We start from the raw sequence: 14,675 nt of genomic DNA, 5'->3' as shown, positions 1-14,675 counted from the left end.
ACTGAAGACGTTCGATCTATTTTTATCGAGAACAAGTTAATAAGCACTTGAAAACGAAATCAGTGCATAAATCATTCTGTGGTGTATATTTATTTTAAGAGAACTGCCAGAACATCCATCAAAAAATTCACCTATAAAATTTTAATAATCCTCGGAAAAAATACACAACTGATTGGCCTCGCAACAAAACTACAAAATAATAAATGTTGATTGAATCTCTTCTCCAGTTACGCAACCAAACCATCCATAACGTGACCTTTTCATCCAATAATAAATATGTAATTTATGAACACAACTTCTTATCAACTTTTTTTTCAAAACTGACTATCAATTTAACTTGTTTATTACTTGTCAGTCTCTTACATAACTCAGGTTTTTACCAGCGCGCAAATATTTTTAATCGTTGCTTTATTTATTTAATATTATAATTACTCTCCTTGTTGGAGCATTGTTTACACCGCCGTCGCCCATTTCCTGTTCCCACTCGTGTTTACAAAAAACGAATCTCCGGGAGCGATCGGTGATCGCATTTTTACTCACATTAAACGCCGCCGAAATTAGCTCTGACTTGTCCTTTTCCTCTTCGAGATCCGATGCCAAACTCTTCACTTCGGCGTCAGCATCCGCCGCCAGGATCAACTCTTCGCTGTCGATGGACTCGTCGGCTCTGATCCTTGCGGCGATCTCCGCCACCTTTTCCATCTCTTCAGTTTCGCGGTTCTCCACGAGCTCGGCATGCTCGCGAAATAAGTTCCCGAATTTCTCGAAAAAACCGCCGTCGACTTGCTGGATTCTGAAATTGAGACAGTCGCAGATGGGTGAAAGTGGAACTGGTGGTGGAGGGTCAGAAATAATAGTCAAAGCTCATCGACTGCACTTTATTCAATCAACAGGAACTTTTCTTTATACGGAGCTGAACAGTTCTGCTGGCCCTGATTGTATCAGATCCAGCGGACATTTTAAGAAACTTATTTCAGTGCGCTGGATCAAGTTTCAACAGAACTTCAAGCGCTGTTGTACAGATTTACAGCACAGAATCAGGCATCTGGCTACTCTTCATCGAAGAAAGTGGAGCCCCACTGTCAAGCTGAAAATGTACTCAGAAAGAAAATTCCCCTTTTGTAACGACCCCTGCTGGGTAGAAAGTAAAAATTGTGAATTTAAATTGTTTACATAAATGACAGTTGACGTGTCGCTTGACAGATGGCATTGCTTTCAACTTGACGGAAACGAAATAGATCAACTTTTACGAAACATAATAATCTACTAATGTGTCAACACTTTGTCTTAACATTAGAAGAGGGTTAAAATTAACACTTTACATGTGTCACTGATACCTAATCAACAATACAAGGCTGAGTTTTATTTACTGGAAGACTTTTGTTGGAAGACTAGTTTATACCTGATGACTAGATTATTTATGATCTTAGCTTAAATCACTTAACACTTAATATCTACTGCATACCTCCTACGCTCTATCTTGGTATTTCTATTACGAGTTTATTGCTCTAGGTAGCCGAAAGAAAAAAAAATTGCCAGCGCAAAATATTTGCATGATAATTTTACACTTTGGCAAAAGCCAGAGTCTAGAAACGCGGAAATAGATTAAGAAATTAAGAATAGTATTTGTTCGCGTAACATGATAAAGCAAAATTTGAAGGTTAGAAAAAATAAACGAATTTCAGTAGGCCGAGTCTGTCATTTTTGACAGACAACTGTGTTGATTTTGAAGATTCCGAGCGTGATTGAATCGAAAAATTGGAATGTTTCGACGAACAGAAGTGTAACAATCTTAAGGTAAATCTGTACAAAATATTTACATAAAACGGGTACAATATAAAGATTAAAAATGTATAAATAAAAAGTAAATATTTGACCACAATCAAGATGGCGCTGCGTGATGTGTCAGATTTTAGTTAAAATTTTAAAACATTGATATATCAATAAAATGTAATGTTGTTACTCCACATATCGTTGTTTTTCATCGATATGTCGATAACAACCCCCTGATAGCATATTTCACCCTTGGATTAAAAATAAAATGACATTTCTCTTAACCTATTACGCTATTACGCTTACAAATTACCCAGAGCGACGTATTTTACGTACGTAAATTCTTCGATCCCGTGATGCGACCCCTCCCTGCCCAGACCCGACTCTTTGACCCCACCGAAGGGCGCCTCGGCCGTCGATATCATCCCCTCGTTCACCCCGCACATCCCCACTTCTAATTTCCTCGCCACCCTGAATATCTGCGAGACATCTCGCGAATAAAAATAGCCGGCTAGACCCCGCTCGGTGTTGTTGGCCATAGCGACACTCTCCTCTTCGGTGTTGAATCGAAATATGTTGACGACGGGGCCGAACACCTCTTCCGAGTAGACCCTCATGTCGTCTTTGATGTCGGTGAGGACCGTGGGTTCGTAAAACAAGCGGCCGTGCTGGGGGGCGCCTTTGCCCCCAACTAAGACTTTGGCCCCTTTGGAGACGGCGTCCTGGACTAAAGTCGTCACCTTCTCGAACTGGGCCTGGTTGATCAGAGGACCGACTTGGACGTCGGGCTCTTCGCCGTTCCCAATTTTCAACGCTTTGATTTCGTTTGTTAATTTTTCGACGAACGAGTCGTAGATGTCGCTTTGGACGAAGAACCTGTTGGCGGCGACGCAAGTTTGACCGCAGTTGCGAAATTTCGACCCCATGGCCCCCTTGACGGCGCTGTCCACGTCGGCTGATTTGTACACGATAAAAGGCGCGTTCCCTCCTAGCTCTAGACCTAATCTCTTAATGCCCGAAGAGCACTGCTTGTACAGTAGCTTCCCCACTTGAGTAGACCCCGTGAAGGATATCCCGGCCACTAGAGGGCTCTGACACAACAAATTACCTATTCCGGGAGCGTTGCCTCTGCTGCTGGTCACCACGTTGACAACCCCCTTGGGAAAGCCGGCTTCGTGCGCCAACTCCATCAACGCCAGCGCCGTGAACGGCGTGTCTTCCGCCGGCTTGATCACGCAGGTACACCCCGCCGCCAGCGCCGCCCCAGCTTTTCGTGTGATCATCGCGTGGGGGAAGTTCCACGGTGTGATCAATCCCGCCACTCCAATCGGTTGTTTCTCCACGAGGATCTTCCTGTTCGCGACCGGACTCGGAATTATCTCGCCCTGGATGCGGCGAGTCTCTTCTGAGAAGAACTCGACGAAAGAGTTACCGTAGAAGACTTCCCCGCGGGCCTCCACTAGAGGTTTGCCAGACTCGAGTGTTACTATTTTGGCGAGGCTCTCGAGATTTTTCACCATCAAGTCGAACCAGTTGCGCAGATAACGTGAACGCTCTTTGGCGGTGGTGTCTTGCCAGGTCGCGAAAGCCCTGGACGCCGAATCGATGGCGTGTTGAGCGTCGACAACGTCCATGTCGGGGGCCGTTCCTATCACTTCGCCGGTCGCGGGGTTTGTCACTTCGAAAACTTTGTCGCTCCTGGCGGACACCCATTCGCCGTTGATGTAAGCTTTGTTTTTGAGGAGGTGCATCGTTCGGAGTTGTAAGTTCAGCGGGACTTGCACGAAACGAAACGTTTTAACCACAAACATCGTGTTTTATTAAACAAAAATGCGGATTACGTTAGATACGATATTAAAAAGATAACAATGACTTGTTCAATGTCATTTTAATTTGTTCATCGAATTAACCGCACAACCACAAACAAGTAAATGTCATTCTATTTTTAGCTCACAGCTGAATCTGACAGGAGCGTGTTGCCAACCGCAGGGAAATATCAACATGAGAAATACGAAAACCACCAAACATTGAGTCGACAATTTAAAAAATGGTAAAAAACTACGTGGTGAAGGACATACATTTTTTATTCAGCTATTTGTAACACTGCATACCGTATATGTTTTGTTAGTTTATTTGACAGACATCTGACGTAACATTAACATCGGCAAAATGGAAGGTTATGAGAATAAAAATTAACAGTAAAAAAATAAAATTTGAAATAGAGAACAATTATTTTCTGTGTCAAGCCGTCAACAACCGGAAGTAACTCCAGTTCTTGGCTCCAGTTGTACCATTTAAAATTCAGTGTCACCAACTTAAACAGTCCTGGATCACCTCGTATTTTTTTATACCTTGCCAAAAGTGTCTACAAAATATTCAGATCTTAAAACATGTTATTTATTTATGTAAAACGAGAACAAAATAAAGATAAAATGTATAAATAAACAGTTTTCGATCGTTAACTGTTCGACTTCGACAACAGTAAAGATGGCGCTCCGTGATGTGTCATTTTGGTAAAAATTTTAAAACATCGGTGGGTAAGTAAATCGATAAAACTCGATATATTCGTCGATAAATCGATGTTCCTATCAGCAACAATCCTCTGATACCACACTGTACGACTTTATCCTTAGATAAAAAAGCGACATTCGCCTTAACCTCAAATCATCAAATTACGCTTACAAATTACCCAGAGCGATGTATTTTAGGTATGTAAACTCTTCGATCCCCTGATGCGACCCCTCCCTGCCGAGACCCGACTCTTTGACCCCTCCGACGGGCGCCTCGGCCGTCGACAGCATGTCCTGGTTCACCCCGCATATCCCTACTTCTAATTTCCTCGCCACCCTGAATATCTGCGAGACATCTTGCGAATAAAAATATCCAGCCAGACCCCGCTCGGTGTTGTTGGCCATAGCGACACTCTCCTCTTCGCTGTCGAATCGGAATATGTTGACGACGGGGCCGAACACCTCTTCCGTGTAGACCATCATGTCGTCTTTGATGTCGGTCAGGAGTGTGGGTTCGTAAAACAAGCGGCCGTGCTGGGGAGCGCCTTTGCCCCCGATCAAGACTTTGGCCCCTTTGGAGACGGCGTCCTGGACCAAACTCGACACCTTCTCGAACTGGGCCTGATTGATCAGAGGACCGATTTGGACTTCGAGGTCTTCGCCGCTCCCCATCTTCAACGCTTTGATTTCGTTTATTAATTTTTCGACGAACGAGTCGTAGATGTCGCTATGGATGAAGAATCTGTTGGGGGCGATGCAAGCTTGGCCGGAGTTTCGAAATTTCGCCGCTATGGCCCCTTTGACGGCGCTGTCCACGTCGGCTGATTTGTACACGATGAAAGGCGCGTTCCCTCCGAGCTCTAGAGCTAGTCTCTTGACCCTCGAAGAGCACCGCTTGTACAGCAACTTGCCCACTTGAGTGGACCCCGTGAAGGATATTCCCGCCACTAGGTGGCTGTCGCACAACAAATTACCTATCCCGGGAGCGTTGCCTCTGCTGCTGGTCACCACGTTGACAACCCCCTTGGGAAAGCCGGCTTGTTGCGCCAACAACATCAACGCCAGCGCCGTGAGTGGTGTGTCTTCCGCCGGCTTGATCACACAAGTGCACCCGGCCGCCAGCGCCGCCCCCGCTTTTCGTGTGATCATCGCGTGGGGGAAGTTCCACGGTGTGATTAATCCCGCCACTCCGATCGGTTGTTTCTCCACAAGGATCTTCTTGTTAGCGACAGGACTCGGAATTATGGCGCCCTGGATGCGGCGAGTCTCTTCTGAGAAGAACTCGACGAAGGAGTTGCCGTAGGTGATTTCGTGGCGGGCCTCCATCACAGGTTTGCCCGCCTCGAGTCTCACTATTTTGGCGAGGCTCTCGTGATGTTTCACCATCAGGTCGAACCAGTGTCGCAGGTAGAGCGAACGCCTTTTGGCGGTGGTGTATTGCCAGGTCGCGAAAGCTTTAGACGCCGAGTCGATGGCGTGTTGAGCGTCGGCGGCGTCCATATCGGGGGCGGTTCCTATCACTTCCCCGGTCGCGGGGTTTGTCACTTCGAAAACTTTGTTGCTCTTGGCGGACACCCACTCGCCGTTGATGTAAGCTTTGTTGTTGAAGAGGTGCATCGTTCGGGGTTGCACTTGCACTGGACGAAATGTTTTCACCGCAAACATCCGTTTTGTAGAAAAATACCGAATTGAGTGCGAAATTGAATTAAAACAAACAATCACAACGACCAGTTTAATGTCATTTTAATTTGATCGTTAGCCACATAACCACAACACAAACGAGTAAATGTCAAAATTGTCATTATAAAAAATGCCATAATTACCATAGATAAACAAATTGATCAACATTATTCAACTTTTTTCGTTCTTTCGAGCAAGACAATTAATTTGTACAGTTGCGGAATAGTTATTTTTTGTTCGACACTGTCAGAATTTGAGAATTTACGCCTGTGTGAACGGATTTTGATAAATGTCACAACTTGTCAAAACCAAACGTCAAGCGAATTTTAAAGATTTTAAGCGTTTTGGAGCCTTTAAGGGGCTCGTCGAACAAAAAAACGTTGTATTCAACTCGTTCGTGTGGTCAATTGGCCTTTTTTGGCACTCGTGGGCCCACTCATGCCAAAAAAGCCCAATTTACACACGAACTCGTTAAATAAACTACTCTTATACAACTATGTAGGTAGTTATGAAAGTCATACTTTTTTTCACGAATTTGCAGCAAATAAGTGAAAAGAGAGACTTTCATAACGTGTTGTACACAAAATTTTTTTGCGTATCGAAAAAAGTTAGAAATTTGGTCTAAAAGGAGTTATGAAAAATTACAAAAAATAATAGGAAATGTCATGAAAAATGTGTGTTATTTGCACCACAATGGTTTTTTGATTTTGACACAGCGTTTACACTATTTTTTATAACGAATAACTCAAAAATATCAATTTAAAAATATGTAATAAAATTCAAAAGTAAATAATTTAACATTAGTACCTAACGTTTTTACTATTGGGTTGGTAGCACTTTCCGCGCCGATTACTAGATTATTAGAATTTAAAGCATTGTGATGTTGGTTAATTTTCGTTCCACAGTTTTTTTGTTTCTGCTATAATTTTGTCAAAATGAGCGACTCCGACGATCTGAAATTAAGGAATCAAATTCGATATTGCTTTATTTGCTGATTCCCTAATTTATAGACAATAATAATTAAACGCCTATTTTGTTTAAAATGAATTGACGTTTCCCTCTGTCCTTATGTCATGTAATACCAATCTTCCATAGCAATTTGCCCTAGTTTATATTCCAAAGTAAAAAAACATTGGGGTGCGGGAAAAACGTTTTCCCACACTTCGAGGATAACCGGTAAATACCGATTATCAGGCTATGAGTACAATGGATATGAGTACGGTTCACAGCTTCAAGGTGTTGGGAATTCAATGAAAGTCTGGGAAAGTTAGTGTCGTCTCATTCCAATTCTTCTTTACCTTCATCTTTATAAGTTTTAAATCGCCACATACACGAGTATAATCTACAGTGCCATTATAGTATATTAAAGAACGAGTTTTACAAGAGTTCATTTGGCGCCGTAGGGGAGTTTTGTATGGGACGAGTGTCCTTATAAAACGAGTTTTTTATGTTATTTTTTAGAATTTCCATCCTTGTTTTAATTTTTAAATAAAAAAATTAAATTTTCAAATTCTAGGGAATTTTGTATTACTTAATTGGTAATTCAAGATAACGGATGCAACTACATCTGCAACAGTTAAAAAGCAGAGTTTGAACATTAATACTGGAAGTTTTTTGGTGTAAATGACAATAATACACTGAAATATTGATAAAAATTTTCTTAGAGATCTATTAAACTACGAGTGCTTTAATAGATAGCCATAAACGACTCCAAGTTGAATACAATAATAGACTTATTAGAGACGCAGATTCTAAAAATATAGTTTTTTTAACAATGGCAATGGACACTGAATCAATCTCCAACTGCATAAATATGCCCGTTTTCAAAATATTTTTGTTGAATTATTAATTATTGCCCAACTGAAAAGAACATTTAAAAGTACTGTTTTGTGTTTTGAGAAAAGCAGCCGTCAGTCCAAATTATCATATTCTGGCCAGTCCTTAAATTGCTTGTTACGTAATTTTCCAGGAAAAAACAAATGATTGACGAATATTCATTAGAAGAGACAACTCCGCCTGACTCACGCCAAATGAAATAACGACATTTTTATTCTACATTTGGACCGTTTTATAGGGATAGAAGAAAGACACATTCAGTTTTTTGGACTTCCACGTCCATGAAAAACAGTTTTGTGATTACAGTCTTTTTGCTACATTTTTCTTTAATTCCTCAGACATGTTCTTACTTCGTCATGATACACACTAATCGCGTTCATCGTTTTGACGTTAACTAACGTCTGTGTAGGAGGAGTATAACAGTGTATCACTTACACCGCTCAGAACTAAATTGAGCATCGCAAGTCTTGCACAAAAATGATCATCTCAAAATCCATAAAGCTTGGACAAATGTCATTCTTTATTGTTGATCTCGACGAGTTCTGCACTCATAGCCATTATTTTCGTTTAACACTAACGGTTTAGCCGCGATGCCACTTTGAAGTGTAAAATTAGCAAGTCGCCAAGCGCTGAAAAGGAAAAACTGTCATTTCTCATTTAAATGTCGGCAACGGCTGACACGCATTCCCACACCGTCGGCATCCGGAAGACGGTAGTTAACGCCACGCCACATAGGCACCACCGATAGTATCTTTAAATTCATATCGTGAAGGAAATTTTATGGAGACGAATTAACTTTGTGGTCAATAAAAAACAAGACAGCAAATCAACTCCAAATTGAGTTCAAAAAAAGTTGGCTTGAGAGTGTCAAGTGAGATTCTATTTTTGCAAGATTCTTCAAGAAATATCTTTTCTGCTCTTGTGTTTTGCTAAGTATTGAAATAAGGTGGTGTTTCCAGTCAGTCTTTCTTTTCTGTTAAACCCAGCACATTTAAGAACACTTTCTCAGGTATTCCATCTTCACAACAAATCCAAGTAAATTGTCCGCCGAATGTATCTTCATCTGTTCAATTTCTTCATCTTCTAGTTTCTTCACTAACCAATTACATAGATATTGCTCCTTGTGTCTACGATTTACCCTGCACACTTTTATAACTTCGAGTACCCTCTCAAGATCTTTCTTCACTTCACATCTGATAATGCCACGAAGCATCACACCTCTTTTTTCCAAAAACATATTTCTTCTAACTCACATAGGTACCTTTCTGTTCTCATTTTTCGCTCATTTTTTTTCTCCGACGTTGAGTCTTTGTACCGTGTTTTCTTCAATGGTGTCGCTTCAACTTTACTACTTTCTTAACAACGTTCTCGAACGTCTTCTGTATCATCACATCTGACGCCAAAATTGCTTAATTTCCTTCCAAGACATGTTGACAATAATGAAGCTATATTCACTTTCCAAAACAGTTGTACCATCTTCAGCAGAAATCCGGAATTTTTCTGTATCTCAACTCTTTTTAATCGTTGTTAAATCTCGACTAATAATATGTAAATTGTTTTTGTTGGATACCTCCCAAGAAAGTGAGTCTGTATCCGTAGTTACCAGTAGGTGAAGGTTTCTCTTTCGTTCACTCCACTTTCGCTCATCGTTTTTTGCCCACTCTCTTTTACTCACTGGTTTTCATTCTCTCTTATTTTTTTCCAATTCTTTGTAATAACGTAATTTTGATTTTTTAGGCAACATTTGGTTTGGTACCTCGCGGTACTTGCCTCATCAGGAGCTTATAACTTTTTATCATCCATTTTCACAATTTCCAAAACGTGCACACAACTACTTTATTGACGTTATAGAACTTTGTTTTGTTTTTTTTTTTTCATAGCAATAGCCCGAAAATGTGATTTATTTCTATTTAAAATTTTGAATACAAAGTTACAGACTCGCTTTCTAAGGAGGTATCAAACAAAACCAAATACAGCACTCGAGAGTAAGGCGGCTTTCGTTCACGCAATTCGCGTGAACGAAAGCTTTGCCTCCCTCACTCTTACTGTAAATAACTCTTTTTCTTTTTTCAAGTAACTAATCTATCACTTCTGGAATGTCACAAATTAGACCTTCTTAGCCAACATTTTGATTTTAACCGCCACATTTTCCACATTTCCATTTTAACCAAAATTTTCATCAGCCATGCTAACACTTTCTCATGGATTCCGCACCAGATGGTACCAAAATCTCCTTTTGGATTAAAAATTGACTTACGAGTTTTGCGACAAGACCTGTCCCACAAAATCAGTTAGATTCAGATCAGGACTGTCCACTGGTCATTTAACGATTACTCATTCTTCTAATTTTCCTCGGTACTACATTCTCGACTCGTCAAGTTTTATCTGTTTACTTCGGACATTTCTGAAGATCTTCACAAACATATTAGCAAATCAGTAGACAATAGCTCACTCTATGCCAACAGTTGCTAATTTATGTTAGGAGAACAATGACTGTTTGTACCCACCACAAAATCAAAAAAGTAAACAGTTCCTGGTACCAATGATGCCATACCTTCCATTTACTCAATAATAAATATTTTAAACAAGAAATGTTGCATTTGTCAATTACCAGTACTGTTTACCAGTGCATTACTCTTCTCTTGAAGCTCTCATATCATAGATACAATCAGAGTTCACTCTGGTGCACAGTGATGTCTGTGGCTCTTCGCAACACCATGATTCATACTTGTGTACTAATAACTTTGTTATATTTATGGTGCCATTAACTCATTGATTGCGTCTAAATATAAAAATGATCTCGAGATCTCGTTTACACCTTTCACTGAGTTTCTTAAGCCCGACGAAAAATGTTACATATCTACAGTATTATTATTATTTAAAACTTTATCAGCACCGAATTTGGAAGCAGGTACCAACGTGACTATGAGAGAAAGTGCACATAACACCCACATAACCAGTACCGTGACGAGTACCGGAACGACCCATTTTGTTTTCAATACAATTAGGGAAAAAAAAACTGTACAACAGAGATAAGCGCTGCAAACGTTCTAATAATGGAAAAAAATTACCTCAACTCGTGTTCGGTGTGATCGACAGATTTTTGACTTTGCAACCGGTTGTAGATGTGTTTCCACATGACATCCTCCGCTTCCATATCCATTTTGTTCTTCGACGCGAAACGCACTTAAATTATCACTAGATAAATGAGGAAAAAAGTGTTTATCACAGAACTGGTCGGTCACTGGTCTAGTAAATTACTGCAGCGGTGACAAATCAACAAATCCAAGCAACAAGCATTTCCTACCACCATAAAACCCAATGTAAAAATACGAATGAACTGTGGAACCTCCTACCAAGGAGTCCTGACCTTCGCAGACTAGAAAATGAGGTTTTTCGAGATGAGCGGCAATGTTTACATTTGCATTCGCATTGTTCTGGTCTGTTCTTGTTGGGGAACTACGCTCGAGTTCGAATCATCGGGTTCGGGAGATTCTCCGGAAGTGACATCGCGCCGGGTGTTCCCGCACGACCACGCACGAGGAAAAACTCATCCGATTAGGCCGTGACTCCCCAGATTCGCATTTTCTGGGAAATTGGTGGAATGGAACGAGATTGCAAGATTAAAGGTTGATCATTGAATTAGAAGTGACCTTGAACCTAAGCCGATCGCTCAGCTAATTGCAGACGAAAAATTGTGTAATGAACGAATCGGTACAGAATAATAATTGCGATTATGTCATCGGGATTTGAGTAACAAAAAAACAAACGTCTCAAAGGACGGGTTTAGATCATTTTTGCATAAATGTGAAAGGTAAACGTGGTTTATTGTGTTCGGTATGCTAAGTGTTCACGGGACAAGTTCTTGAGGTTTTGTTTTGTTGATATTCAAATTTTCAAAAAATGTTTTGTTCGGTTAAAAATAGTTGGAAAAATAAAATTGCAACCTTGAATACAGGAAGTCGGCTAATTGTTGTTTAGTTGAATGTAGTACTGTAGTGTCTAGAAACGTGGAATAGCCAGTAAACAGTCCCTATCTTAGTCCAGTAGAAAATTTGTGGAGCGTTCTAGATCTAGATGACAGAGAGAACTGGAGAGCCATTTAATATTGAGGCGTTTTCCTTTGCAAGACTGAAAATACGGTGCACAAAAATTATCACGTGACTTCTGTCATACGTAAAATTTGACACTTTTGTAACAAAAACGAAAAAAATGGAGGTGAATAGATCGGAAAAAATTGGTTCTAACAGATTTTATGCCCTTTGTTCCTGATGCAAGGACTAAAAACTTGACTGATAAAAGTTATCACGTGACTTTTGGTATACGTCAAATTTGCAATTTTTGTAAAAAAAAAATCAAAAATGGAGTTGAATAAATCGAAGAAAGGAAAAATTGGTCCTAATCAGATTTTATGTCCATGTGTAAGTTTTTTGAACAAATTTCGAAAGAAAAAAAACACATCTTAACAACAAAAATCAAAATTAGAAAATTAATTTTAACTTGACTGAATAAAAAATGTATAAGGGAGCAAAATTGAGCTGTAATAGATATTTAGGATGCAAGTGGGATAAGAACATTATTAACAAACGCGTGCGAAATTTGCACAAGGAGGCGAAGCCGAGTTGTGTAATCGCACAAGTTATCATCGGGAGTTTATTTAACAAATTGCAAAAATTATATAATTAATATTTATAAAAAATAGTTGCAGCAATTGTTCTTGTAGTTAAATATTTATTAATTTCAATTTTGATTAATTGGTTATTATGAAAAAGCGCGCGGTGATTGCGTGCGGTAATGAAGTCGTTATCCTACGCCCGTGAGATAAATGACACTTATTCCATCCATTTTGTGTGAGATAAGAACTTATTATAAAAAAGGGTACAGTAATGAAAATGCGTGCGGTAATGAAGTTCTTATCTCACCCAAAATTGATGGGATAAGTGTCATTTATCCCACGGGCGTAGATATACATTTTAAACTAGCAATCATTTATGTTCTAGGAATTATTTTGAATCAGTTTTCGAATATGCATCGTATCAAGTAACAAGTGACAACCTTGGTGCATTTTTTTTCGAATTTTGTTCTGAAAATTTGCACACCGTCATAAAATCTCATCGGGATTAACTTTTTTCGCTTTAAAAAATTATGTCAAATTTGAGATATAACGGGTCACGTGATAACTTTTGTCCATCGTATTTTCAGTCTTTACCAAGCAGCGACGATTGTAAAAAAAATCCAAACCAAAGAAAAAACTGCGAACATCTTTATTAGTACTCTATAAAGAAATAATTTGTTTCTACTGTTGACACAGTGACTCAATTGTTTGACTGTTTTATGCCTCATATGACTTCATTCATATCTCTTCTTGTTTGCTGAAATTTTTGACAACCCGAACCGATTTTACTGACAAACACAGCAAAACCATCTGCTGGACAGCAGACAGTCCCGATCTGGATCCAACAGAAAATTTGTGGGGCGCAAATCAACTCTTTCAAACCATAACTGTATTTGTAAATTTCCCTTTGCCTTGGCAAAAATTCTACCAAAAAAAATTGTTTGTAACCGAAAACTGACAAACAAAAACTTTCCGCTCCTTCTTCACTTTTTACCGGCATTTTTTCAACACATTCCGCTCGTTGCTGCTTTGATTAATTTAGTTTAATCAGGATACGCTTCAGACGATCTCAAGCTTTGCTACTCCTCGTGTCCTGATCCATTTCTCTCAATTACAAACACACACAAAATTACCTCTTGTTGGGCACATCCACAGAGTTCTGTCTCTGCAGTCTGCTGTACAACGTTTCTTGTCCCACCTCCATCATCACAAGTAACTAAACTCGAACTAAACCGTAGAGCAAACAAATTAATTATGTAGTTATAATATGATACGTTCAATCACGAAACCACGAAGGAAAAAACTTTGCGAGAATCCTTGATGCATATAAATAAAATGACTGCTTCACTCTGCCGAGTCGCTTAAATTTAGAACACTGAAATACCCGGTAAATGTAAACACAAGATAAGCGGGAAGATGTGGTGTTGACACGAGAGTAAAGCGGAATTAATTCGGAAAATTTGAGTAATCAGTGTGGAGGAAAATCCGGTCGACCACTAAAAGGAGTTGATAGTGTTGATACTACATAGTTGAGTGTTTAACAGAACTGCTTTTCGGTAATTTTGTGACGGTTCAAGTATACAATTGGGACTGTTCGTGGAAATAAAGAAAAAGAAAGAACGTTGACAATTTATGTTGTGGTTGTCTAAAGAAAAATTTGGGAGCAGTGGCGTAGCAAAGTGGGGGATGAAAGTGTCAAGTTAGATACTCGTAAGTACCATTTCAAAATTATGAACGATTAACAAGAAAACAAATCAAGAGTGCTACCTCATCTTTTGTTTTATCGAAACGTCTGTCTTAGCTTCATCGTACACATATGTATACTTGCTATACACAGTCGTTTTATTGGTTGCCTACTTCTCGAAAAATCTATTATTACTTAATTAATTGTTAATAATTAATGCTTTATCTTCAAACTCATTTTGCCGCTTATTTAATTACAAAAAACGTCCGTAAACTTTGCTGAAACCGAAAACTATTTTCAAGGTTAACATCAATACCGTTACTTAAAACTGACGTTTCTTTGACATTTTACCGAAAAGTCTGCTTACCAGTGGAGTCGCGTTTGGCAATAAAGCTGGTAAATTACTCATTCTTACGAGTGTAAAATGTTGCTCTTGTTTGTTTTATAAATTTTCTCCGTTATCAGATAATAATAATAAACTGCACAATTATAATTCCAACGTCTAAAATTCATGAGGTGATTTATTATAAAGTGGCGTTTGAGACCACAAATTGTCTACGCCCATGCATTGCATAGG

At 39.5% G+C, this 14,675-nt stretch overlaps 4 protein-coding genes across 4 annotated transcripts in view; 1 reads left to right on the top strand and 3 right to left on the bottom strand.

The window, feature by feature from the left end:
- The window catches only part of stac (C2 and C2B_Munc13-like domain-containing protein staccato), a 32,402-nt gene that overhangs the window by 9,560 nt on the left and 8,167 nt on the right, over positions 1 to 14,675 (bottom strand). The window contains exon 3 of the mRNA XM_069055586.1: positions 541 to 793. Within this exon, the coding sequence (XP_068911687.1) occupies positions 541 to 793 (253 nt within the window). The remainder of the gene's footprint in view (positions 1 to 540; positions 794 to 14,675) is intronic.
- LOC138136410 (glutarate-semialdehyde dehydrogenase-like) lies at positions 865 to 3,703 on the bottom strand. Its single transcript, XM_069055598.1, has one exon. It carries the CDS (start codon positions 3,582 to 3,584, stop codon positions 2,076 to 2,078), a length of 1,509 nt encoding a protein of 502 aa, XP_068911699.1. The 5' UTR covers positions 3,585 to 3,703; the 3' UTR covers positions 865 to 2,075.
- LOC138136411 (glutarate-semialdehyde dehydrogenase-like) lies at positions 4,149 to 6,070 on the bottom strand. The gene has a single exon (XM_069055599.1). It carries the CDS (start codon positions 5,946 to 5,948, stop codon positions 4,452 to 4,454), a length of 1,497 nt encoding a protein of 498 aa, XP_068911700.1. The 5' UTR covers positions 5,949 to 6,070; the 3' UTR covers positions 4,149 to 4,451.
- Positions 13,887 to 14,675, top strand: part of Iru (E3 ubiquitin-protein ligase Iruka) — a 28,463-nt gene continuing 27,674 nt past the window's right edge. Inside the window, exon 1 of the mRNA XM_069055602.1 lies at positions 13,887 to 14,124. The gene's annotated coding sequence lies outside the window, so the exon portion shown is untranslated. The remainder of the gene's footprint in view (positions 14,125 to 14,675) is intronic.

This window comes from Tenebrio molitor, chromosome 8 (genome assembly GCF_963966145.1).
Source record: "Tenebrio molitor chromosome 8, icTenMoli1.1, whole genome shotgun sequence".
NCBI classification, from domain to species: Eukaryota; Metazoa; Arthropoda; class Insecta; order Coleoptera; family Tenebrionidae; genus Tenebrio; species Tenebrio molitor.
This window is presented reverse-complemented; position numbering and strand designations above follow the sequence as displayed.

Bases quoted from the DNA above. Each gene is read 5' to 3' on its own strand.
- LOC138136410 (XM_069055598.1), bottom strand. From the start codon at position 3,584: ATGTTTGTGGTTAAAACGTTTCGTTTCGTGCAAGTCCCGCTGAACTTA.
- LOC138136411 (XM_069055599.1), bottom strand. From the start codon at position 5,948: ATGTTTGCGGTGAAAACATTTCGTCCAGTGCAAGTGCAACCCCGAACG.